The 26,006-nt window shown below is 38.8% G+C and overlaps 1 protein-coding gene across 5 annotated transcripts in view; it reads left to right on the forward strand.

Moving 5' to 3' along the window:
• Positions 1 to 26,006, forward strand: part of LOC124157542 (chloride channel protein 2) — a 226,277-nt gene that overhangs the window by 169,256 nt on the left and 31,015 nt on the right. For 4 of the 5 annotated variants that reach the window (XM_046532362.1, XM_046532364.1, XM_046532361.1 and 1 more), the window contains exons 2-3: positions 23,589 to 23,741; positions 25,115 to 25,253. In XM_046532362.1, coding sequence (XP_046388318.1) covers positions 23,589 to 23,741; positions 25,115 to 25,253 — 292 coding nt within the window. Of the gene's footprint in view, positions 1 to 13,690; positions 15,708 to 23,588; positions 23,742 to 25,114; positions 25,254 to 26,006 lie in introns of those variants that run through there. The other variant, XM_046532360.1, reaches the window with a different exon arrangement.

The raw sequence follows: 26,006 nt of genomic DNA on the forward strand, positions 1-26,006 counted from the left end.
CTTTATTTTGCAGTACGCTGGGGTGTCCCTAAAAATGCTATTTAGGAATTTTTGATCGCAACTTTTTTTTAAATTTCCTTTGAGCAATTAAAATTATCTTTAATATTTTAGATGAATCAATAAATATGTATACCTAATTTTCAAAACCTTTGAATATTTGCACACCATGATAACACGTATGTCATAGACACCAGTGCTGCTGTTCACTTTTTATGAGGCAACAAAACCAATAAGTACGCGAGGCAAAATCGAAAAACATCACCGATAGCTTTAATGGCCCGCGAAAGCTTCAACGAAGAAATTTTATTAATTTTTTTTTACCGTTCCGGGTCAAAAGCGAGTGTGACAATACCGTAAACAGTATTTGTCTGAGAGCATGGCATGCATCGCGTGGGGGTCATCTCGGTGTAGCACGCAGCGCAAGGGTGGGAGGATGGAGGGGACGACTCGGTTGCAGTCGTGCGCGCAATGCCACGTGATGTCCTCTCCTCGAGAATGGGAACATGAGAAGAAGCTGCAATCTTGGGCGGCGTGCGGAAGGGAGACGATGACATGCCCGTCTCTTCTCGCATTGAGCTTCTCAAAGCGCACCAGTTAGCTCCGCATGCAGCGCAGAGGCGGTCGCCGAAGAAGAGATTATTCACTTTGACAAGTGTTTCGCGAACTCTGAGTTATAACAGGCAGATTTATCGCTCTATCGGAGGCTCCTCGTCAGATTTTTTTCCCGTGCGATGTGCTACCGAGTAGCTCACCAGCGCCTACTATCAACAAAAATATTAGTTATTGGCATGACTCCTTGATGTTTTCGCGAATGAATATATTCGTGGTCTCATTTTTTTGCATTTCTAACTCGTATTAGTATTCGTGGCATTATTTAATTTTTCCCATGGTTGAAAATGCTGTTAGGACTTTACCTTCCCATTCAAAAACTGAAAGCAGTAATGAGATCGCAAAAATTTCCATTCGCGAAAATCAAGGAGCCCTAGTTATTGCTTTATTTCTTATTTCATTATATGCTATATTCCATAACTTATATACTAGCTTTTAAGATTGGAAATTGGTTAGTTATGTGGATTCAAAATTTAAAGTTCGTTATATATTGCGTGATAAAATATTTATCTAGTTTTTAAATTCTTAATTACCACATTCAAAGATTGAGGGCGACGGTTCAGTTTGAGCACTTGAATCGCGAAATATCAGCGCAGATCACTTTGTCGTATTCATTATTTTATTAACTGCACTTTGTGTCCGAGTTTTCTCAAGTTTTGAACTTATCATGTGATGTATAAATAGAAGCTTTATGGTCGGTTGATCATAGATAATGAGAAAGGAGTTGGTACTCACAAGTTTATGGTTTCTGAGTAATCCCTAACAACAATAAACTAATATTACTAATATTTAACGAATTCTCATATTAGGAGAAATGAGTGGAAAATCATTCTCTCACTCAGTTGCTCAACGCTGGGGTTGGTAACAATTGGTAAGGGTAGAGCTCACCCCAAAGTATGGCACAGTCGTATGAATTTCACGCATTCACTGTAGCGGGGCCAGTCCCTTTTCCAGGGACAGCTCGCAATTCGAGGATTTTTTGTGGGGGTGTCCGAAGACCCAGGAATTGAACTCGGGAACACTCAATCAGCTGTCGAGCGCTCTATCCACTGGCCTACCACGCTCCAAATTAGAAAATAAAGCTTCATCAACAAGAACGTAATTTTATCAATCATAGTGAGATTTTTCAAGTCGTGATTTTCCTCATTGTCTCCTGGACTTGGAGGGCAATTTTTAGTTAGAATCTCAACCCGCTGCCAACAAGTAGCATCTGGTGTCCGCATCCCTTAACGAGAAAAACGCATCAGAGGGGAGAGTATTGTCGTTAGCGAGCGGTTTACCAAAGAGACCAACACGGGAAAGCGTAGGCAGTCCCATTGAGGAGAGCTAGATCGGGAGCGTGATGCCTGCAAATGGAGGGATGGATGGAATTCGCCATGAACTCTAGGAATAAGCCTTGTCCCTTGGCGATGGAAGTGAAGGCCTTTCCGCCTCTCCAAAGTTATCTAAGCCACATCATATGTATAATCTTAACGAGAAAATATTTGAGATTGATTTATTAAAAGTATTACGTACTATTAACGTTCGTAAAATGAGTTGTAGTTAGTGGTTGACGTCGTCTCCATTCGCTATCAGGTATTCACCAATTTGATTACATTGGCCGTTATTTAATAATAGTGAAAATTTTGTGAAAACCTATAAAATGTATACTTCTACTTGCAGGATTTGTTCTTTAACTACACATACCCTCCCTAATTTACCGTTTTATTTGTACTTTCTGGTGATGTGTGGCTTGAAACTCGCTTGGAACGATTGTCGAATGTGACACTTCTTGTTGAAGTTCTTTAAGATGGGAATGGATGGGAAGTTCTCTTCTATGAAAAATAGATTTGATTGGTATTTCAAACATTGCCCCTTTATTTTTGATGATAGAAAGTTCATTTAAATAGTATTTTGTAGGGTTTTTACTGACTACGAGGTCATGTGAATTAAATTTTTTTCGAGCCCTTAATTTTGAAAGGGGAGGGATTTAAGGGTTTAAATAAGATGGAGCTCCCTTGTAAATTGAGGTTTTAATTATCAATATCTCACCAAATATTTATTGTACAGAAAATTTAAACATACCAAAATATTTGAAAATAAAGAGGCTACATTTTATTTCTCTAGCATTTGTTTCATATCTCTAGTTTTTTTGGAGTTATTTTGAAAAAAAGCATTTTTAACGAAATTGTAGAAAATGGCTTTTCACTTTTGCCTCCATTTTTTTCAAAAGTAAGAATTATAAATGAAACAAACCTCTAGGATCAATTAACAATACTTAAATAAAGAGAATTTCTGAAGGGCATTGATCAATTTTGACTAGTGTGGTAATAAGAAGTTGTGTACAATGATTTTTTCGTAGAGAAAAGTAGGAACTGATCTTATTTTTAATCATAACTCGCTCAAATGTCACGATGAAAAATTTTTTTTCTCATTTTAAGAAGGTTTGTTTAAAAATACCTTTAAACAGGTTGCATAAGTGTTCCTCGAAAAATATATTTTTCCCACTATTTGGAATTTAATCTTTCAAATTTATCGTATGACAAACAAAAGATGACGATCAAAAAGTTGTGGCTCGGTCCGAATTGGTCATAAAGGAAATATAAAATAAGATTTGTATTTATTTTTTTACAAGCAACAGTTTTGTAACTAACAATTTCCTAATAAAATTTATACTTTTCAAGTTATTTGCCTATAACCGATTAAAATCGATGATTTTTTCGTCAAAAAACTGTTACCTTCAATCGCGAATAACTCGAAAAACATTAATTTGACGCAAAAAATGGAATGAATATTTTATTCTTAGAATTTATTTTTCTATCGATTCCTGTGGTCAAAATATAATTAAAAATTTCCACCCCCGAGATGGGGTGGAAACCACCCCCAGGGTAAAAGCGCCCGTCGGCATGATATAGATTTTGATTCTTGGTATATTCCCTACTTATTGTGAAATTTTCAAGAAAATCGATTCAGTTTGAAAAAATTGCAAGCCAAAATGCTTCATTTCCTGGACTAATAGTGCTTCATCCGATCCATATCCTCTAATGCAATTCATTTATTGAATTGTCTTTTATAACATAGTCTGAGAGGTATCAGTAACATTGATATTTCCATTTGTTTCCTCATTTTCTGTCTTTATCTAATATATCGTTAAAGCAGTTTGCCTTAACCGCTTTAAATCTTTCGGCTTTTCCGAAATCGTTCTTCGATCTAGACATTTTTTTTCCTGCCATTTCAATTGGTTTCCTTTTTTATCGTAATTTTAACGAATATTTTCTTATTGTTGTTCCAAACAAAATCCAACTTTATCGAAAAATAATAATTTTTATTTATAGCTGTTTTGAGAAATCATCTACGCGACGAATACTCATATTTAACTGTATCACTTGCTGTAAACCTTTGGTGGAGTGAAGATTCTTTTGCATTTTTGTTATTTATAATCATCGACTTACTGTACAGATGATAGAGTAATTATTATAATTAGATACGTTGATAGCTATTGTATGTCTCTGTGTATCAACTTGCAATATTTTAGTATACCTAATATTCAATGTCTTTTTTTTTGGCAAATTTGGGAATCTTTTTACTGACTATTTAATTGGTAAACTAATGGGACATATATAAAAATATGAAAAATTGCAAAATCATGAGTAGTTATTTGTTTAAACGTTCAGTGCGCGAACCGATTCAAATGGATTCGATTTATATTTCAAAGGTTGGACATTATTATCACTGGATGAAAGCTTCTCTTCCTGAACACAGTGAGGAAAATCACAATATCCATTGGGAAGAAACTGCCCAACTTGGAAGAACAAGAGGCTATTGGGACCGTATAACTAAAGAAGCCGTAGAGATCCGTCTTCACCGCAACAACATCAATAGAGATCGAGGACTGCAGCTAAGTAGCGCTTGGAACCTGGCATTAAATAGGACGAGGAAGGAGGAAAAATCCCGGACCAGTCAGAGACCACCTAGGTGAAGGAGGAGGGTATAAATATCGAAACACCGCGACATCGGCATCATCAGCCCTGAGGATGTTGGGAAAGTCTCCCAATGAAACGTCGGCCTACACCATGCAGACCCTGACCCGGTTGGAAACCCGAGAAGCTTTCATCCACGCTAGAGGTGGGATTTTCGGTTCATTTCCGTGATTCGATTCATTCGGTTCTATTCATGTGAATGAACTGTTCTTTCATGTCGTTCATAAAGAATCACATGAACCAAATGAACACCGCGAACCGAATGAACAACGTGAACAAAATGAACTCTGCGAACTAAATGAACAACGTGAACTAAATGAACAACGTGAACTAAATGAACTCTGCGAACCGAATGAACAACGTGAACTAAAGGAACTCTGCGAGCTAAACGAACAATGTGAATCAAATGATTGCAATGAAGCGAAATAATCCAGAGTTAACCGAAAACATTGAAGGCTGTACGCATGAACTTACATAATTATGTATGTAATTATTAGTAAGAATATCTTCATGAATATATGCATACAAAAATTTAAGGTAATAATCGAGAAATACGACTAAACATGTTTCCTTCGTATTCGGTGATTCATTATTAAATGAGATTCTATTAATTGGCGTTACACCAAAAAGAAATTTTCCCTAAAAACAGAGACTTATCGGGAGCAAAGTGGTCATGAAATTATTCCGGGTAACTCACGCAACACCTCTGACAGCGGTGTTAGCAATATTGTTAGGCATCATGGCGCACGAGACCCCTACAACATACGGGTAAAACGGCATAACATTTGTCATATTAACTCTAGGAAAAGTGATATTTTATGAAAATTCAGCGACGAACCTTAAGCTGCTCAAAGAAAGAATTAAAGCCCGAGCCACCTGACATTATGCGTCAGTCTCTCAGAGGGCTTTTAAACTTTTAGCATCAAAAGAGAATGATCATGATGCTACCGCAATGAAATCAATTATGCTACAAAAAATTAGTTAATGAAACCATAGTGACATAGAAAATAAAATAAATGTTTCACGAAGTAATTCAAGAAGAGGCAATTAAGATTTAACCTCTCAAGCGAGTATAAATATACGTCCTAGATATTCCGTTCTTATACAAAACATTTAATAAGGAATATTGCTATTCTTGTCTCATTGAATTTAAGTAATTCCTATTTTTCAGTATATTCCTATTGATGTGTTTTCTTATGTATCAACTGTCGGAGGATGAAGAACGTTAAGTTCCATAGGTTCCATATAATAAGCGAGAAATTCATGGAATATTCACTCTCAACCAGTGCAGGTGGATTCAAGATTGTGACAAGAAGGGGGCTAGGTACCTGGGGTAACCTAGGTAACGTGGGGGGGGAATGGGAGTAAACCTTCCCCGACAACTGAACAAAATTATTATTTTCTTTAACTCTAAATATAATGGTGCATTAAAAAACTCAAGATATAATGGTAATATTTAGAGGCTCTCTGGATCCGCCACTGCTCTTAAATGACTAGAAAGACCTACTGTCATCCGCGGCCCGCGAAGTAATTCAAGACCTTTAATACTTCTACTACTCAGACGATTGTTCAAATGATTCTTCGATTCTTATGATTCTTCGGTTCTTAAACGAATCTGCGATTCTTAAATGATTCTTCGATTCTAAATGATTCTTCGATTCTAAATGATTCTTCGATTCTAAATGATTCTTCGATTCTAAATGATTCTTCGATTCTAAATGATTCTTTGATTCTTCATGAACCACACGATTCTTTATGAATCCTTTGAACGAGGAGCGTATTTCGATTCATTCGGTTCATGCCAATGAACCGTTCAAAATGAACGATTCATTCATGAACGACACAGCTCTAATCCACGCTATTCACCGGGAAAAGCTCAGATTCTTCATTATTATCACTGGTTTCCAAGGAATCATGGCGTCGTTGATTTAAAAGAAAAATGCGATATTTTTCGTATAAATACATGATTTTCCGACAAATACGAAGCGTAAAATAAAAACGATTCATTTTTATTATTGTAATTCAAACGATCATTGCGCTGACACTTCGTTTTTTCTTTTTTCATTGTGTCAATCCCATGTTATTTTGCCTATTGCTTGCAGACTGCTGACTAAAGGTATGGCATGAACGGACGCCCATTTAACCTTAGTCAGGGCTCAACATAGCTTAACTTCTGTGGTCTGACGGAAACTGGTGTGATAATGTGGCTGGGCCCTTTTCCTATTGGTTAGGAATTTTTCAATCGTTATAATGAAAGAAAACACGTCTTTAGTAATATACCACACTTTAATCAAACTTTCGCCGGCCTATCTTTCAACGGTTTAAAGTCTCAAGTGTCGTACACCAGCAAAGTACCTATAAGTCAAATTTCAACGGGACACACACTTTTGCTTCCTCTATATAATCTTTTTCGCCGAGGTTTTCATACCTAACAGCTCTCTCGCCGGGCAAAGTGATGGCAGGAGTAGAGGAGAAGTATGAGATGATCGTGGATGGATGGGTGGGTGTGGTGGTGGTACGCAGACGTTGCCGAAGAGCGAAGGGGCATAAAGAGAGGGGGAAGAGAGGGGCATTTCATATTGTGAGGAGGGAAGTGGGTAAGGCCGGTTGAATGCGGCTGCCTTTGAGAGGGGAAGGTTGGTCGACTGGGGCGGAGGAGGAGGTACCCCGCCTGGGGATCGAATCGGGCGGTTGGATACGGAGGAGGCCGGCGGGGACCCCAATTTGTGAATGGGTTTGAGTGCTGTGAGAAAGAAGGGATGGGAGTCCTCGGTGGCATGTGGGAGGGAGATGGGGGGTTCGCGGGAAGGACATGGGGAGCTAGCTGCGTGTAGAAGCCTCTCTCTCCCGCGGGTAGCAATCTGTTGTCCAGCCGTCACTTCGCTGCGAAGGATATCGCGGTCGAGCTGAATTGGCATCGTTTAGATTGCTTCAATCCCTCGCTCCCTCCGTTCCCCCTCTCATGCTTCTCTCAACCGCCGTTTTGACCACTGCCGGCGAAAGGGTTTTCACATACCTTTGCATCGATGGCATCTCCGCTCAATGCTCAATTTCCGTTTTTGCACATTGTGAAATTGTTCTACTTGGGGGTGGGGGGGGATTGCCCAAAAATATTTCAATGGCCTCGTTCACCAATTGAAGACATGAGCGCATGAACCAGATGATAACCAAAGAGGAAGTTTCAATAAAGATGAGACAAAGATAGTAGTAGAATATAAAATGTCAACAATTTCTGCTGAACTTATATGGTTCTTATTGTTGAAAATTTCAATGTCTGCTTGTGAAGGGAAGGAGGTGCCTCATTTGTTTGTGGAAATCTCATTCTTGCAAAACTATGGCCGTTATCTAGTTCTTGCACTGAGGCCTTCAATGATATTGTAGTCTCTATTGTGATTTAGTTTTCAAAGTATAAGGGATAAGAATTTTCCGTTTATTAATTCACCGCCTGGTATTTCTCGAGGTATTTGGAATGAAAAATCGATGCCCTTAACCCTTTCTTAAAGATGTAAATGAAGTTACAAACTCATACCGAGCCTATTGCCGATTCTTCCCTACTCCCGGGCATTTCCCATGGACCTCTGATGGTTCGTTGTTGTTTAAACACATCTGAATGATTCTTTCTCTCAGAATCGTAGACAAAGGGGAGTCCGGGGGGTCCAAACCCCCCCGAAATATAGAAACACAATTACTTTCCTTCATAAAAGAAAATAAAATATTGAAAAATCTTGAAATTGCTCACTATTTCTTTGACAAATGAAGTTTTTTCGATTACGAAAAGTGTTAAAATTAGTTTAAAACCCTCTTATTAGTACCCTGTTTTTCAAAAATTTTCCCCCCTGATTTTGGACCCCCCTGAACAAAATTCCTGGCTACGCCACTGCTTTCTCTTAAAGAAAGGTTCTCCGTAAACGTATCAATGAATCAGAACTCTAGAGATGTCACCAAATCACGGAAAGTGGGCGGCAACTTTCGTGTTTTCCTGTTTTGAATTTACGAAAGAATGACTGATTGGGTAAGTTTTATTTTTCATTGCATCATATCTTTTACTTCAATCCGCCGCATTTTTTTTTAACGAATTGCGACTTGGGGTCGGAGTGAGTCACCACATTTAGTCCCTTTGGCCTTGTCCGTCGTTACGTGTGTGGTCAAGAGGATAGGTGCAGCAAAGAGGATAGAATATTTTACCCTTACGTTTATTAATAGCCTGGCTACTGTCTACCATCTCGATGGAACGAAAACAAATTTCCTTTATTACGAGGTCTAAACGAGCTCCTTAATGAAATCCAAGATGTGGAAATTCAATTGACTTTGACCAGATTTGAAAAATAAGGTGTTCCTTTCTTATTTAACTTCATCCAACGAATCTTTATCCTAATTAATTGTGTCGGCATAAGAAGTTAAAATGGTGCTAACATAACAATGTTAAAATATCACGATTAATGGGGAACATGCACAATTTTTTCAAAGTACTAGAATAAGAAGGTCCCTATCTCAAATATACTCGCCGAAAATTTCGCGGATGAATAATGTTTTTTAGCTGAGTCTTTGAAAATTAATCTTCATCGGCTGCTTGAAAACACGACGTCATCGGAGCGTGACCTCACGGCACGGAATCCACTGATGACAGACTGAGGAAGTGGGTAAAAAATCGGTCTATGCTCAAACGCAAATATGGCGAAAGTAATTGCTGTTTTAACCCCCATCCTTACTCTGAGGTTTTAACGTCAAACAGCAGATTGTGAATTTGTTGGTTTGCCAAGGCGTTATTGAAACAAATGAAGGGGATTGTTTGGTGAGATTTGGAAGCAATCGCTATTTTTCAGAAAATCAGCCGCCATATGGAAGTCGACCAAAAGTAAACTGCCGTATTGTGCTTTCCTAAATCCCTATTAAGTCAACTTGTCCTTTTAGGAACTACTACAAAGCTCGTTGATGATCTTTACTTCTATATAATGCAATCAAGAGTCTGCCCTTCTACTCTCTTAGCGAAGTGAATGGTGTACCGTGCGATGACGTCAGAGGGCGTTTCAGGTCACGTGACATCAAACGATATTCAATCACTTTTAATAAGCATTTAATGACGTTTGTGTAGTGATAGGAGAGTTTTGGGTTATATATTTGGACTCGTGAGAAAATTGTCTATTCAATAAGACTTACTAGCATGATGAACAAATTTCATGCATGTTCCCCATTGTAGTCGATATATTTTTGTACGTGTGATTAGTTTGGTTCTTTTGTGACCATCATTCTTTTTCCAAACCTCACTTAGTCATCACCACGTTGCATTTTTCCTGTACCTCATCAACGTAATAACTTCAAGCTAGTCCCATGATCGGTGGTCCCTTCACTACTTGTATTTTCAGAGCGACGCGATGATGCGAATTCCTTGTTCTTACTTGCCTTCAGTCCTGTGAAGTAGAATACAGACAATTTACTTGCACTTTTTTCACACACTGGGAATTATTTGCGGATCCTGGGTGAAGTGGAGATTTCCTCCAAATCCGTGAGAAAATTTCGTTTGCTTTGGCCAATTATTCAATACGTTGTCACCAAGTGTCTCTTAAGAGGGTAATCAACTTTAAGTAGTGGCCCCTTATTAGGAAACACTTAAATGGTATTAATTTTGAAAATTCATTCGCGTTAGTTAGTAATATAGTAAAATTAAGTCAATTATTATTAATAGAATGGATAAAAATATTTTTTGCGTTGATAATAAATTATTGGCATTATTTCATAATTAGGGTATGTAAAATTAAAAAAAAAACACCTTCATCGTGCATCCACGTTGCCTGATACAGCATTGCATATTGCCTTGTACCATGGTAGTCATCCCCTAACATGTGTCGGGATCCGCTTTTTTCATGAAATACAAGGCTAGAATGTAGTCCACGTGCTCATTGCACCATTTCTATCCTTTCTGTGAGCATGAAAATCTCCAACGCGTCCAACGCAGGCTGAGGCGCTAAATCCGGCGCTGTCCGACTTCTCGGGCGTGCGACAACCTTGTCTCTGTTAAACGCGATCACATTGTGATCGACAGGCGCCGGATGGCGTCGGTATAGGAGCTGGCCGGGATTAGTTTATTGCGAGTGGTTTAGAGCAATCTTTTGGTGGAATATGGTCGGTGTATTTTGGAAACGGAATGGTGAAGAGCAACGATTAAATATTGACACTCCTGTAATGCGGGAGAAATATTTATTTTTTAAGCGCATCATGCCTTTCATCTTTAATTCTTAGTGGTATTTCATGTATGAAGTAACTTTTTGTTTGCCATGCCAATTAAGTATGAGTTTATTAAACAAAATATTGGTTTGCGTCATCTTGCATACGTTCTGCTGTATCTGGTGAGAAATCATGCACACAAAACCAATATTACAGCTATTGCAATCTTTGAATATACTACCTCCCTGAATACTCCGTCGTGTCGCCGTATTTATTGTTGTAATCACTTTTTTTTCTTAAAGTTTTAAAGGTTAAGTTATCTAGCCTTGTTTTTAGGAAGTGCTGAATAAGGTACGGATCGGTGCTTCCGTAGTAATTTTTAGAAAGTTTAATGTGGCGATGGAAAAAGACCCTGTATTGAGCTAATATGTGAAACGGAGATGGCAGAGAGGAAACTTTGAGTATTGAAGAATCTTAGCTCATGCTCGAAGGCTTCTACTAAATGAACCCTAAAAACCTGGACAGGACTAATCATTAACAAAATAAAAAGCTTGGAAAATAATGCGCACATGCATGTCTATAGTCTTATTCTCGTAAAATATCCGAAAATTTTTAAGCATCGAAGTACGAGATATCCTTGAGTCATTGCTTCACGCAATACATTAAAAACTCTGGAAAATGATAACGTTACAGTATTTCGGAGTAATTCTGTTCTAAGTATGGGAAGCCTTCATGTACCTGTGTTTTGGGGAAAACGATCCTTCTCTCCATCTTCTGGTGTAGGTTTACTGAGATTTTAGGTTATAAAAGAGGAAACATGAAATGAGTGAAATTACCGCATCAAGGTGTCACGCTGGGGACAGACGGATGGGCTCAGGAAGATGTATATAGCTTATTTGTTGAGAAGGAAGAACTTTTTGATCGTAAAGGAGCGCTAGATAGATTGATAAGTAGTTATGCCTCATTCACATTACGATTTTCTGAGCGGTCGTCCTAACGATAGTTGGCCGAACCAACCGTATGAATGCATGTCCTGACAATAGTTCACGTAGTTTCTAACGTTGCCACTTTACGATGGTTAGGCGCTGGGAGACCGGAAAAGGAAGCGACAAGAGAAAGACTAAAAGTTCGTGAAGCTCTCTTCGCTCAATTTTTTTTTTGATGGATTTGTCCTCGGAAGGAAGAATGTGGGCGGAAGAAAAATTATTCGGTAAATACACGTTGAACACAGTAATATCTCGACCCTGAATACCTCAACGGCTTTGCTAACCGTCAATTTCTCGATCACTCTAGATGTCAGCACTAGAGGGCAGCACAGGTTTTAACCATCGTCGAGTGAATGCACGATTGTTCCAACGATTGCTGGAACAATCGTAATCTGAACGAGGCATTATTTGGTGGCAAAGGTGTCGCCAAGGGGAGGGAGAGATTTCGCGCGAAAGAGGAAACGGAAAGAGGTGTGGGGACGGGGGCGGAGCAGGTTGTCCGGAGTGCAGGGGATGAGACGGGAAATATTGGAAGTCAGGGTAGTGCGATACTAGTTTAATGATTACAATAGTATTTGACTTCGAGGAACATTTCGGAGAAAATAATTTTCTAGCGATGACTAAGCTGATACCGGAGAAAGCGTGAAATTCTAACCTCATGTTAGTTCCAAATAACGGGAGGTCTTTCTCACTGACATAACCCACCTCACATTCAAAATGAATATCAATCCCACTCCCGAATTTATTTCCTGTATTATCTCGTAGCTAGTAGCCGGCTACCTTGTAAGCCTTTTGTCGATACAAATTCTTCATTACTATCATTTACAGCTGGTAGTCTCTTATCTCCTGCTGGTGCTGGGAGTTTCCCCTTAGTCGGCTAATGATAGTTATTCATATTTCACCCTCAATCTCTTACTTATGTGTACACCAAGAATGAAATTCACCGTGAAGAAATAATTTGGCTTTGTCGGTATTCGGACCCGTATCTCCCAATTTATGTTCAGCTATCCTATCAGTTGCTCCACTAAACCAACCCCCCTAAAGGAGAATTTTAAACTAGGATTTCCGGAAAAATAACTTTACACCGGTGCGCGTGATTGCGTTTTCGGTTAATTGTTTTTGCTGTACTCAATCTGTTCGTGTGGTCTAGGGTTACTAGAGGACATGCTTATATTGTCAAATATGTCAGTTTAATCATAAATGCGCATTTAAAAAATTTAAATGCTATAAAATTTCCTGTTCAATAGAATACCTAGTAGTAGTGTTTCTACTTCATATTATGGTAGTGTTTCCTCTAATTTAATTGTAGTGTTTTTAATACATATTGTTTTCATTTTAAGAGGTGAAAACTTCTATTTTTTCTAAAAATATTATTATTTCCTAACTTTACTTTCATGGGGGAAAGGGCTAACGTTATAATGACGAATTCAATAATTTCTAGACCATTTAGCAACTTCTGGAGATTTATCGCGAAAAATATTTTTAAAAATATATTGTCACCACCCTATCGTAGCGTGAAAAGGTCCACTTGGAAAATGCAACCGAGATCCAACACATCTCACCGCAGAGGGACGGGCACTGAGAGGTGGGGACGGTTGGAATGGCGAGCAGGGAAGATGGTTTTGACCGGAGAGGGGTGGATGTGGGAGGAGGGAGGAATGATAAGTGCTGGGTCGGTAGCGCGAAGGGTTCGACTCAAGGGAGTGAGGAGGAGGCGGGTTTTGCGCGAGATGGTGCGGGGTGCAGCAGCAGCTGAAAGCGGAGGGCAAAAAGGAGGGAGCGGGAGGCAGGCAGGGCCGTGTTGAACCTTTTGCCACACTCGCCAAGTGGCGAATGACGTCCCCCCTTTGCCCCCACCCGACGCGAATCCAGTCCGGCTCTCGTCTGGGTCTCCTCTCTCGGGCTGTCCCACACGCATCTAGCCATCCGCAGCGGCAACAGTGGGTTTCCCTCCTCCGACCGACCGACGTCTTTTAATTGTGTCTGCCGTGGAGGAAAGTGGTTTTGCGGAAAAAAAATATCGTGGGCAGTCGTGGTGGGATACGACAGGAAGTGACGTAAGGCTGACATGAACCTCCCGGACCGTGTGGGGGTACAGCGAAGTCGTTAAGGATCCTGGTCCGCCATGGGATAATCTTATTTTTTGGTCTCTTCTGATATTTTCGACGTCGTCCTGTCTGGAGTGGTGATTTGGACCCCTACGTAACATCTCGAAGAAGCCACGGCCTTGGCTATGCCGTGAAAAACTTAGGGAATCTGGAAGATTGGTGCCTCATAATTTTTTAATGTCGAAGTTTTTGGGACACAATCGTGGATGTACATCAATTCTGCTGTGGTATATCCCCATTACGATCACCTCATTTACTGAAGTTTAGGACAGTTTACTCCCTTCTTGATCCCATCCATTCCCGAATCCATTGTCTTCGTTCGGAGAAGCTGAGTGTAGTGCGGACAATTTCTGTAAGAAGAAAATCTTCGTCATCCACATGAAGAAAAGTTGATGAATTGAACTAGTTTGCTCACGGCCTGGCTAAGCTAAGCTAGGTTTAATTTTTTTCTCTCGGAGTTAATATCCAAGGACTATGTCACAGTAAGAATGAGAGTTTTGTGTGAACTCTTAAAAGTGATAAAAGAAGTGATATTTGACGAAGCAGGGTTTGCTAAAAAATTAGCGGACTCACCCAGTGCGGCTGCACTGCCATCGGATGGCTACATCATGCTTTGATGTACCATCATATGAATGAATCAGGATACCCTGGAAGTGGCTGTTGGTACATTCGTTTTTTCTGCTGTTTCATGAGGAATTATGTTTGTCACTAACTTAAATGGATATAGCTACAGATTTGTGGACCTATTTTACCAATTACATTCCTTAGGACTGGTCTTTGTGCTCAAAGATTATCAGAGAATCCAGTGAACTTTAATTTTGTGAGAAGGAGTCGAAATTGCTGATATTTTGAATTAATTTTAGTTGCCGGAAGTGATTAGTGTGTCCGTGAAGGATCCATGAGATTTTTTGGCACTTAAGCCTTCTGGTAGATTGGAGAAATCTAACTTTCAATTTTCAATAAGTTCAGGTGTTCGATTAAGTGTGTTTTTGACAAGACTGAATTGACTGGATGTGGCCGATTCTCTGACTATTTATTTTGGTTATTTATTATTGATAGGCCAGTCAGGGCTGTCATCGGCAGGTATTGTGGACACGTTTTTCTTCAAGATGTTTCGTCATTGACGACGTTTCCGTTAACGGAGTGTAGATGCGGTGAACTAACTACTTCATTGCGTGGACTGTATATGGACGCGGGATGCCTTAAACCAAGCATCTTGCATACTTCGAAGGAGTTATTTATCTAATTTCATCGGCTCGAGCGAGTTTTTTTGCCGCCTTTCGTCGGACACTCAGTGCAACTTTAGTGATCAGCCTGAATAGTGCTCTTCGGGAATCGACCTCTCAGAATAATAGTTACTATCAACCGGAAGGGTTTTGTTGCTGCGGCGACGTTTGAGTGGGGAGATAAATTATTTATCAAATTTCGTCAGTTCGAGCGAAATTTTTACCGCACTTCGTCGGACACTCGGTACAGTCGGCCTTAGGAACCAGCCTGAATAGTGCTCATTGGGAATCGACCTCGCATAAGGATAGTTTCTCTCCACCGGAAGGGTTTTATTGAGTGGGGAGATAAAGGAGATTATCCGGAGTCGAGACTAACCCGAAGGAAGAAGGAGGCAATCAGACATGGCGTCCATATCGGCTCAGGATGACCGCTGGATGCACGATGACTATGACGACTTCGAGGACCAGGTGTGGGAGGACTTCGACCGCCTCGTGTCCGAGTACCGGCTCCGGAAGCTGACGGAGGCGAGCAGGGATGGGGGCGGCGGGGGCGGCCGGGGAAGCCGCGGGGGCACCTCGGACTACGTCTTCTATCCGGCCCCCGCCCCCACCGCCGCCCCCGCCGACGATGAGGACTTCGACTACGTGCAGACTGTGGTGGGTGTCTGACGGTCGGATCCGACCTCGTCTCGTGCGAATATCCCTTCCTGCCCCCTTCCTCCCGACGGAGACACCGGGTGGAGGTTATGTTTGGGACCCCTTTCGTCCTGCCAACTACCCCTGCGTCCTCGATACAGATTGCCCCCTCTGTGTTCCGCGCGACGTCAGCCGTGCAATCTTTCGCTCACACTCGACGGCCTTCTTTCTCAACCGTGAACCCCTCCCTATCCTTCTCTCTCCCTTTAAGGATGCACCCAACCCTTCTCATGCCAATCTGTCCGGCGCGTCTCATTCTATTCGTCACCTCTCTCCTCTCATTCTCGTCTGTCTCGCTGCATGCGTTAGCTAGTTGCCGTCTATTTTCAGCACCATGCGTTTGCGAATCATTCACGATACGATATCGTTTGTGCTATCGATTACAGATACCGAATTTTCGCGAACAGTGATTACGCACCACTCAATTCACTGATTCTATTTTGCAAAATTGCAATATATACGACATGTAAACGTTAAACGTAGTCCATAGATGTATATATATCTCGTATGCATTTCAATTGCAATTTGCTTAATTGAACTGAATTTTTTGTTGCTATTCGCGAAAATTCGGTGCCTCGTATATCAGTAGTTCAAGAGCCGGGTTTTGTCATTATTTTTGCTTATTAGTTTGAGGTCTAAGTTTCCTTCTGAGTAGAATTTCTTCATTATTGTATGAATTTTTTGCATTACGCGAAGCAATGACTCGGGTGCTTAGTTATTTTCCGGAAAATTTTCGAAAATAATACCATAAGATTAATAAATTATAGACAAGAACGTGTATATTATTTTCCCCAGGTTTTGTCTCGTCGCAAGCTGTCTAGGTAGTTGTGGTGTATTTAGAGGAATAAGGTCATTCATAGTATTACCCTATATATTTTATTTTCTTCATGGATTATTTTATCTAAGTTATCAGTTCTCGGGTTTTTCTGATATGGAAATTTTCATCTCAGCCATCTCCGTTTTAGAAACATGTACTTATCTCGGTTTTTTTCTCCAAAACGCCTATGCGTGAAGGCTTCCAATACTAAGAGAATAGAGTTGACATTACCTTCGCGTGCGAAAATTCAAATGGGGAAAGTCGGCATTGGAGCAAAGGTAACCTACAAAACTTTGTCTTTTACAGTATTTTTCTCTACACGGCTGAATTAACAACTTCATCGAAATAATTGTGCTCCGGGAACTGCTGTCCGAAAAGGGGTCAGTCTGATGCCCCCAAGTCCTCCCCTGGTTACGCGCCTGTTTATCACGCTTCTTTATTACATTCGAAAAAAAAATCATCTCACCCATAATGGAACTTCTGGCCAGCTATTTATTTGAAACTAGGGATTCTCTATTGTTGATGCTAGCTTACTGGTCGCTACGAAATATCGCTATTCTCTCAGAAACCTTAAATACCTCGACTATGGCAGATGCGAAGCTTCAGAATATATTCACGCGTGAAAGTATTTAATGCTTGGCGGTCACTTATTCTCAGTCTTCTTTATTGAAACCACTACTGTCATTTTCTCACACATATATGGCCGGTTTTATCACGTCTGGTTAACGCTAACCGCAATATGTTATAGCAATCAACTTTACCTGGCGGTTGCTGGAAGTTCTGGTTAACTTGTGTATATGATTAGACATCAAGCTAACCAGAACTTTCAGTCACTGCCCGGTAAAGTGGAAGGCTGTGTCATATTATGGTATGCGCTAACCAGACATAAAACCGGGTCATACTGTTCCTACATCATACTTGTAAAAATAATGTTCTCTTTCTAGTTAGATTTTAATTAAGTAAGTACGCCATATTTTGCGGAGTATTGGATAATTGCCCGAATGCCTTTCCTCCGTGTCGATCGCCATTAAAATCGATGAAAAATTAAGCTTTAAAAAATTTCGAGAACTGTGAATTGTTCGAGTAGTAAATCCGAAAGACAGAGTTTGCGGAACATGTCCGTTAGCTCATCCATGTTTATAATCCTCTACTTTATTTTAATTGGACATTATGTTCTTGTGATGTGCCAAAGATGTTATAACTTACGAAAAATACTCATGCGATCTCTTTAAAAATGTGTTAGCTTGTACTCTGGATACTACGCTAAGTAGGGCTTAAGTTTCTTTCTGAAATTTCACCTTAGTTTTGTCACTCTTGTCGAGACGCAAGCTGTCCGTGTGGCAGAAAAATGTTGAAATTTTTAGTTTGGATAATTTTTCTCCTCGAGCATCAGCTAATATTCATATCATATCATGGATGAGTAGCGATCAAAAGTACTGGATTTGTCTGTTATCATACAGATAGGAGACTGGGAAATTGCATATACTAGGTATTTTGACGCGGGTTTGAAATTTCCGTTCGTGTATCTTAAAACATACTAGTTTTCTTTTTATCCAAAACTTAGGTTATATCTAATATCAGAAAGTGGAAGTAATTTCCCCCATTTACTTCTCAAATTTCCCAAATTAGAAGTTCGCATTTAATGTAGTTTTATTGAATGATTCATACTTACCTATATAGTACTTTATGGACTAGATATAAATTTTTAATTTTTCTTTGCTTATCTTAGTTTTCCTCTGTGAACGAATCATTCATGAAAAAAATTGAATGGTAAATTGAATTGATGGAATTTTGACTACAACTGATGCTGGTTCACCAGCTAAAACATGTTTAGCATCGAATGATTTTAGTGGAAATCTTTTTATTCAGCATTAGGACATGGTATTGCGGTCTAAGCCTTTTGCCTTTTCACAATTCGTTTACAGCGAACACATTTAATGCGTTACATGGTTGGTCGGGGCGTTTAATTTAGGTACTTATTCTTACGACTGCACGATGAAAGCGCGCGGCATACGGCATCGGAGGAGATGGGCTCGAAAATCGACGGCAAAACGACTTCTTACAAGAGAATTGACTTTGATTAGGCTCCCCAGATATGTCGCTGAATTAAGAAATTGGCGACCTCGGGTATACTCAATTGACGCCACTGATACAAGAAATGCTTACGCATTGGGTCACGCAGCTAACCTTCTCATACCGCCTTTCTGTGACGCTCCTCAACCACCCGCGATTCAACCGGCATCCGTTCTTAGTCCTTGGCGCAAATGAAAGCAGCCCCCATTATCGATTCCACACAGTATTATTGTAGCTTTCTCTGCTTCAATGTGTTTTCTCTATCGCCTTGCCTTCGTTGCAAATATTTTCTCCTTTGTCTCATTGGCCTCCGTCGTGGTATCCATGATAAAATATAAAATATAAATAGTGATTACCCCACGTTAATATACAACTCCACTCAGGGACGCCGACTTAGAAAAAATATTGGGGGGGCCCAAACCGGGGATCTTTCCCCGGGAAATTTATAAGTATTGAGTTTTAAGTTTTTCAAGCATTTTAGAAGAGTCATATGATCAACATTAGAACACTGAGAACTCTAATCTCGATATCTGGACACTCCGGGGAAAATCGACAAGCCTGACACTTTTTTCCTCACACCCATAACGAATTATTGAGGGGGCTCGGGCCCCCTCAGGCCCCATAGAGTCGGCGCCACTCACTCCACTACCGACCATGGTTTCGACACTCTAATGTCATTCAAACCAACAAACCTGAAACGATTTCACACCTTCGTCATGGTGCTCACTAAATTTACTTTATGAGGGCGCAGCAATCCCAGTCGAGCGGTCGCTTTTTGTTTCATCTTGTTGCGAATGTAATACTTAGGTTATAATCTCCAAATTATCAGAGTACCTATATAGAGTAGAAGTTTGTGTACATTCCCCTTCCCTGTATCTCAAATATAAAAACTTAACATCTGAGATGAAATTTTCATGAGGCACAAGAAAATGTTGATAACGGTCTACTTATGTACCCTGAAAAAATCAGTGTGATTTCGTAAGTTTCAAACGAGAAGAACTTCATGAAAAAATAGTAAAATAAAAATGATAAATACACGCCTTTTCCAAAAAGTTTTTTACCACTAAACAGTAAAAAAATAAGGTTTTCACACTTAGAGAATAAAACCTGGGTGACGATTAGGTTTATCAGAAGTAGTTTAGAAGAGCCTGATTGATGAGTAATGATTGACACGCATTATTAATATCTAAACCTAACCACTTCCTACGCTTTATTCTCCGAGAAATGAAAAGCTTATTTTTGACTTTTCAGAGCATTTTAAGTTGTTTTTGGAAAAAGCGTGTTTTTTAATCTTTATATTTATTTTTATTTTATAATATTAGAGGTGGATCATTTAATCGATTAAACCAGAACTATTGAAGAATATCTGACCAAACATTTATAACTAACGCCTTCTATTGAGGAAATTTAAAACTATTTTTCGGTATGAAAATTTAGTTAATTAATTGTAGCACATTAGAATAAAATTCCAAGTGTCCGATTGTTGGATAAGAAAGTATCATAGGAAGCAAGCAAATGTGCAAAATTTCAAGCCGATCCGAATATGGGAAGTGGGCCAAAAATCAATTACAAGATTCCAACGCTGAAACAGACGAAGCAATGTAAGAAAAAGCATGTAAAAAAGACCGCTCAAGCGGGAGCGATGCGTCCTCTTGATCTCATATTTCGTAAAATTACTTCCAGCGTTATTATGGCTGTAGATATCCTGTTAGGGTAATCCGTTCAAAACATTGCTATTTAAAAAAATCTTCTCGGCATTCCTTCTGATTTAGATTTTTCTTCTCCATTTCTCTCTTTCATTGTTTTCCTTCGTAACATTGCTATCCATAAATCTTCTCGGCAGTCCCTCCGGTTTAGATTTTTAATCCCTGCTGACGTTTCGATGAATGTTTTTTTTTTCTAGAGGGCTCTTTGATGAAACAGCCAAAGATCGAAGCGTCGGCGAATATGGAAAATATTAACGGGTAGGCAGCCTGAAGACAATTAATAAGGATTATGCTCTTAGAAATAACCAATTTCACTTATTCGTCATATCATGCATATTATGTTTCTTAAATCTCATAATTTATTTTCGATTGTAGGATTTGCGTAGCTTCTTTCATCTATGATTATTGTTCATTTTTGGTCAAGCTGCGTGATATTCTCGTAAGGAAAGATTTTTTTTTTGTAATTGCTGAGCTGCAGTTCAGTTCGTGGCTCGAGGATATAGCTAGTAGGGTCACCTGCATCTGATGTTTAGCTAACTAATTTTCTTAAGTTTGTGGGGATATAATTAATTAATCTCAGTAAAAGAGTACTTTACGTCGCGAGAAGCATTTTAAGGCATTATTTTTACGATTCCACGTCAGTTCAGTTTGATGGGGTACAGAAACGTTTTCACCCATGATTTAAATAATGTTTTAAATTCGAATTTTCATTTTTCAGTTATTATAATGTACTAATTTGAGTCGCGTAATTACCTAAGCAATGTTATGATTTATAATGAAACCCCTTTAGTTCAAGAAATATCTATAGAGAAAACAAGCATAACAGATAGCGTTACGTGATACATTTTGGGTTCAGAAGACATGTGTGCAATTCCACGTTTTCGCACTTTATTGTCGTGTGCATACGATGGTAGCCGTCTGCTCTCATCTATATTTCCTGTGACTGTAGCTTCTCTCTTAGTCTATATCATAATCTACCCGCTACTACGCAATCGGAAACCGGCCGCCTAAGCGTCTTACAAATTCTCTATGCGGCTATAATAGGGATTCTACTCACCAATGGCCGAAATGACTCCATCAGCTTTCTTTTGTTCGCCGATGATGTTGATGGTGGCCTAGCGCTGCACGGCGCATAGAAATGACTACTTAAACCGATCGTTACCCTGGAATGCCAAGGAGTTTGCCGGGCAACGAACTTTGCCCCTGAACCACAACATCCCTCATTTTGGTTACGGCATGCGCGAAAAAATAAATAAATATCATCATAGCCCTCATATGATGATATGATAATGCCAACGTTCTATGAAACGTAGTCATTACGTTTCTCCCAGTAATCCTATATGTGGTCTTCAGCCATATCAAATTTAACTTTTCACGCTTAAGATATGTAATTCTTCTATTGCTGTGAGGACGCCCCCATTGCACTGAATGTTCTCAGCGTACCGTACATATGTTAAGGGTCCTTTTAAGGTCTAATTATTAAATTTCATTTTAGTTCGTTGTGAAGGTTGGTCAATTTTTCTCTTTTTAGCTTTTAGGGAAAATATGCATCATTGAGCACGTAAAAGAGGGGAGCCTCATATTGGTACCAAGCTTTCGCTAGAGATCAGTATGAAGCTTTTTTTGAGTGAATAAATGATATTCACTCCAAAATTAAAGCTGTCGCGTATAATTTAAATGTGATTGGGAAATATTTAGCATAAAATTCACTAGTGTCCCAATATTCTGTCAGAATATTTTGTTCATAAGTCGGATTGTAAAATAATTAGCCATAAAAATAATCAGTGCCTTAATTTTCTGTCAGAATATTTTATTCACTATTCGGTCATATTATTTTCATACATCCACACATAGATATTAATGTTGATTTTTGTCGGCTTGGATGTGTCAAGGCCTTGTTTTGAAGTATATAATTGCTATAAATGCCATTGAATAATAAGGATTCTTGGGGTTGTGTAATTTTTCCATTAAAAACGTTAATTTGAAATTGTTTGTTTTTCATTGGAATAATTTTAATTTTTAACTTGGTAGGAATTTTAACATTTTTTTGTTATTGAAGTAAATGATGTTCGTGTCGTTCACGTTCTCATGGTTGTCTTCATCCATTACAGGAAAATATTCTTAAGTCGCTCTTTCAGTCTTCTCTTTCTTAGATAGTTTCCCTATGTCATTAAGTAAAATGGGCTAGCTATGAGTAATATCTGAGATGAGGGAGTGAAAATGATTTGGATGGTGCTTAGTGACCTTAAATGAATGGACCATTTATCTATGATCGTAAAGTTTTACTTGCAGATGTGGGATTATTTTTCAATACTAATTTTCTGATGAGCAGTTATAAGCTGACAATTAGGTCCAATATTCAAATACTTTTTTAAATGAGTAGTGCGAACTGATTATCAACATACAAGTTAGTCGGAAGTACATTTCACACACTGCTCCTTTCGAGTTCCCCTCATCAATTACTATTTTCAAACGAATGGGGATATTCATGCTTGTAACATCTGATATTTGGTTTAAACATTTCCTGGTAATGCCAGTTAACATTTCCAGTAAGAATTTTCATTAGTGAATGCGAAAGTTTTGGGAAAATAGGAAAAAGTAAAGATGTATATTTTCCATATTACTGAAAATGATCGCCGAGTTGACTAAATAGGCCTTGTGTTTGTAGTTGAACTATTTGCCTTATTGAAGTATTTTGAGTTGAACAAGAATTGGAATGAAATGAACCGTGTTGAACTATTTGCTTTAACCGCCAGAATGTCATGATAGGGATTATGCATAGGGATAATTACTCTTAAGCAATATTTGGATCGTAGAAGAAATAAAAAAGGTTGTCCATTGGAATATGCAAAATATTATTTGGTAACTAACGGAATAAAACGTGAGTGAAAGCATATAAACGAAGGAAAAATGTATGCATGAAGAGGGTAAAACTGATCATGAACCTTACGGATTCCTCCCTTAAACCAAGAGTGCAAAAGAAAACAAATCTGTTGATATTTTAGTCACTCTTCGTCGTAAAATCTTCCTTATTTATTCGGTGCTTCGGGAAAGCGAACTGTCGACGGCATAAAGTGCACCGTGACTCCTCATGAATTTTGGAATCGAATGCTGCTGAACGTATCTTTGGGATGCTGTCACTCCACCAACGGTGCGGCTCTTCGAAATGAGTGGGTGACGAGGTCAGGCGCAATTTGATTTCAAGTGGCACCTTCTATAATTTTGCTTCCGTTCTTCCTCTTCCAGATGTATGGCCGCTATACAAAAGACCTCGGGGAGTTCGCAAAGGAGGAGGCAAGGAGAGCGAGAGCGGCGGCCAAAGCGAGGCGGAAAGAAGACGCACTACGGAACAAGGAGCTGGGCGCTGGGGTGAGGCGCGGAAACAAATGCCTAGCAAAGGTGAGTGATGGGGGCCAATCGAATTTTTTCCTAATTTATTGTCATTTTAGGTTTTTAAAAAGTTTGAATTCGGTAGATTCAGCTTTCACTTGGCGAAAATTCAACCTGAATGAAGATAAACAGTCTTAGTAAATTTGGGCAGGTTTTTCTATGTTAATTTGATTCGACGCGTTTCCTCGCTAAGTATTCATTCTCGAGTAAATAGATTTTTTTTCTGTGAAATTTTACATAAGTTGTCGTTCATATTCATTTTAATTTTTTTTTCACTTTCGTCTTTTCTCAAATGCCTCTGCATAAATTCCTTTCATCAAAAAAATTCGGGTGAAGTATTCTCCGAAATTCCTCCTTGTGATTAGCCATTTCCGGAATTCAATGGCTAAGCTATATTAATTTCAAGACTACCTGTTGAATTTACTAAATTTATACTAAACGTACACTAAATTTAAATTAGCTACTAATTATTTAATAAATATAGGGGAAAGATTTCTGACTTTTTCCTGATTGATGTTCTCGCAATTATTTATTTAATAAACGTTGTAGACAGTGTGAAATGTTATTTTTTCTTTTACTTATGTAATATAAGTTTCACACTGTGAACCCCAATAGCATTGGAAGTATCTATTCCGAGAGTTACTCATCCCTTATAAAATACCTTTTGGAAAACAAAGTTATTATAATCATTTACAGTTTCACTCGGTGTAAAAGCTGTAGTAGGTAATGATTCTGATGGAGCGAAATAATTGTCACCTGAACAAATTATTGTGCTTGGAAATACATTTAATATTCAAAACTGACCGTATTCTAGTGTAAATTTCTATTGAAAGCGGCTCATACTGCCGATTTTACTTTACCGCACAGTTCTACGTTGGTAGTATTTTTATTGGTATAGTTATAATTCGTTAGGGATAAATTCGGACCATACTCTGATGGTGATTTTCACATCATTTTCCATGGCTGTGGAAAAGAGGGTAGGTTTATCAGAGAATTAACCGCTTCAAATTTAAATGTTGCATTTATCCTGTAGAGAGGCAACCCTCATTTCTCCTCAACTTCTCGGTTTCCTCAACTTCTCGGCATTTATGATAACTATGTTCAAGCCCATAGTGAAAGCTATTCTGTGGATTCTTTCATTTTTAAGTATTATTTAAACATTGATTCAAAACATGAATATAGTCAGTGGTAAAAAAGTGGATGTTGTCACATTTCGGCTGGAGACGATGCTCAAATTTTATAATCTATTCTTGCTTGATTTATGTTACTTATCTTGTTAAAGTATTGCATGAATGCGTTTTTTTGGTGAATCAAAGCTATAATGATTATTATTACAATTATCATTTAAATCTGTTTTATTCCTCTATTTTCAACTTTTCCAGGTTGCGGCTATAATCGCCTTTGCATGGAAGCACACATTTGCACGTTTGGGTGAGGACTGGGTGTTTCTCGCCCTTTTAGGGGTAATCATGGCATTTTTATCCTTTGTCATGGACCACGGAATATCTCTTTGCAATAAAGGTAAGAGTTATTTATGTGATAACCATATTCTTCTCTTATTTAAGAACGCCTGATCACTCAAACGTTTAAACTATTGGCTACTTGTAGTTTTTATTGTGTGAGTGCGGGGTGCACTATGCACTGAACTTCATTTATTGTCTGTATCGTTATTCATATTTTCGTCCTTGTTTGACTTCTAATTCCTCAAGTTCTGAATTAATCGAGGTTGAAATACTCATCAAATATAAATATTATTCCTTCGGGTATAAATTTCTTATGACCATTCATTGATTTTTCCAATGCCTTTAGTTGCGAATTATTGATATGGGATATCATGTAAATTTTAGAATAGGTACCTTGATTTTAATACATACATATTCTGGCCGCTTTGATAAAAATTTTAAGTAGCCCACGGCTAAATTATTTTAAGCGCTTTATTAAGTACTATACCTTGTGGTGCTATGTAGTTGACATAAGATAATTACTTTTTTGCGTGTTTAATCCAGGGGATCGCGCATTGCATTATTTACTGCTTTGGAAAAGCGCGATGTTATACGAACAATTTAATGGGAATGGAGACAATGCTAGAAATAAAAATCACTTCCTTTGTTTCCTTCTAAACTTTCGTATGTATCACTCGCTAATTTTAACGTCAATTTTTAGGATGTCTTCTTGAGTTGGAATGCTAAAATAATCGTCTAACTTCATCACCAAGGATTGAAAATTGATATGAATCCTATCTCTATTTTTCCGTCATTTGAGTTTGTCTAATTT

This window comes from Ischnura elegans, chromosome 4 (assembly GCF_921293095.1).
Source record: "Ischnura elegans chromosome 4, ioIscEleg1.1, whole genome shotgun sequence".
Classification (NCBI taxonomy): domain Eukaryota; kingdom Metazoa; phylum Arthropoda; class Insecta; order Odonata; family Coenagrionidae; genus Ischnura; species Ischnura elegans.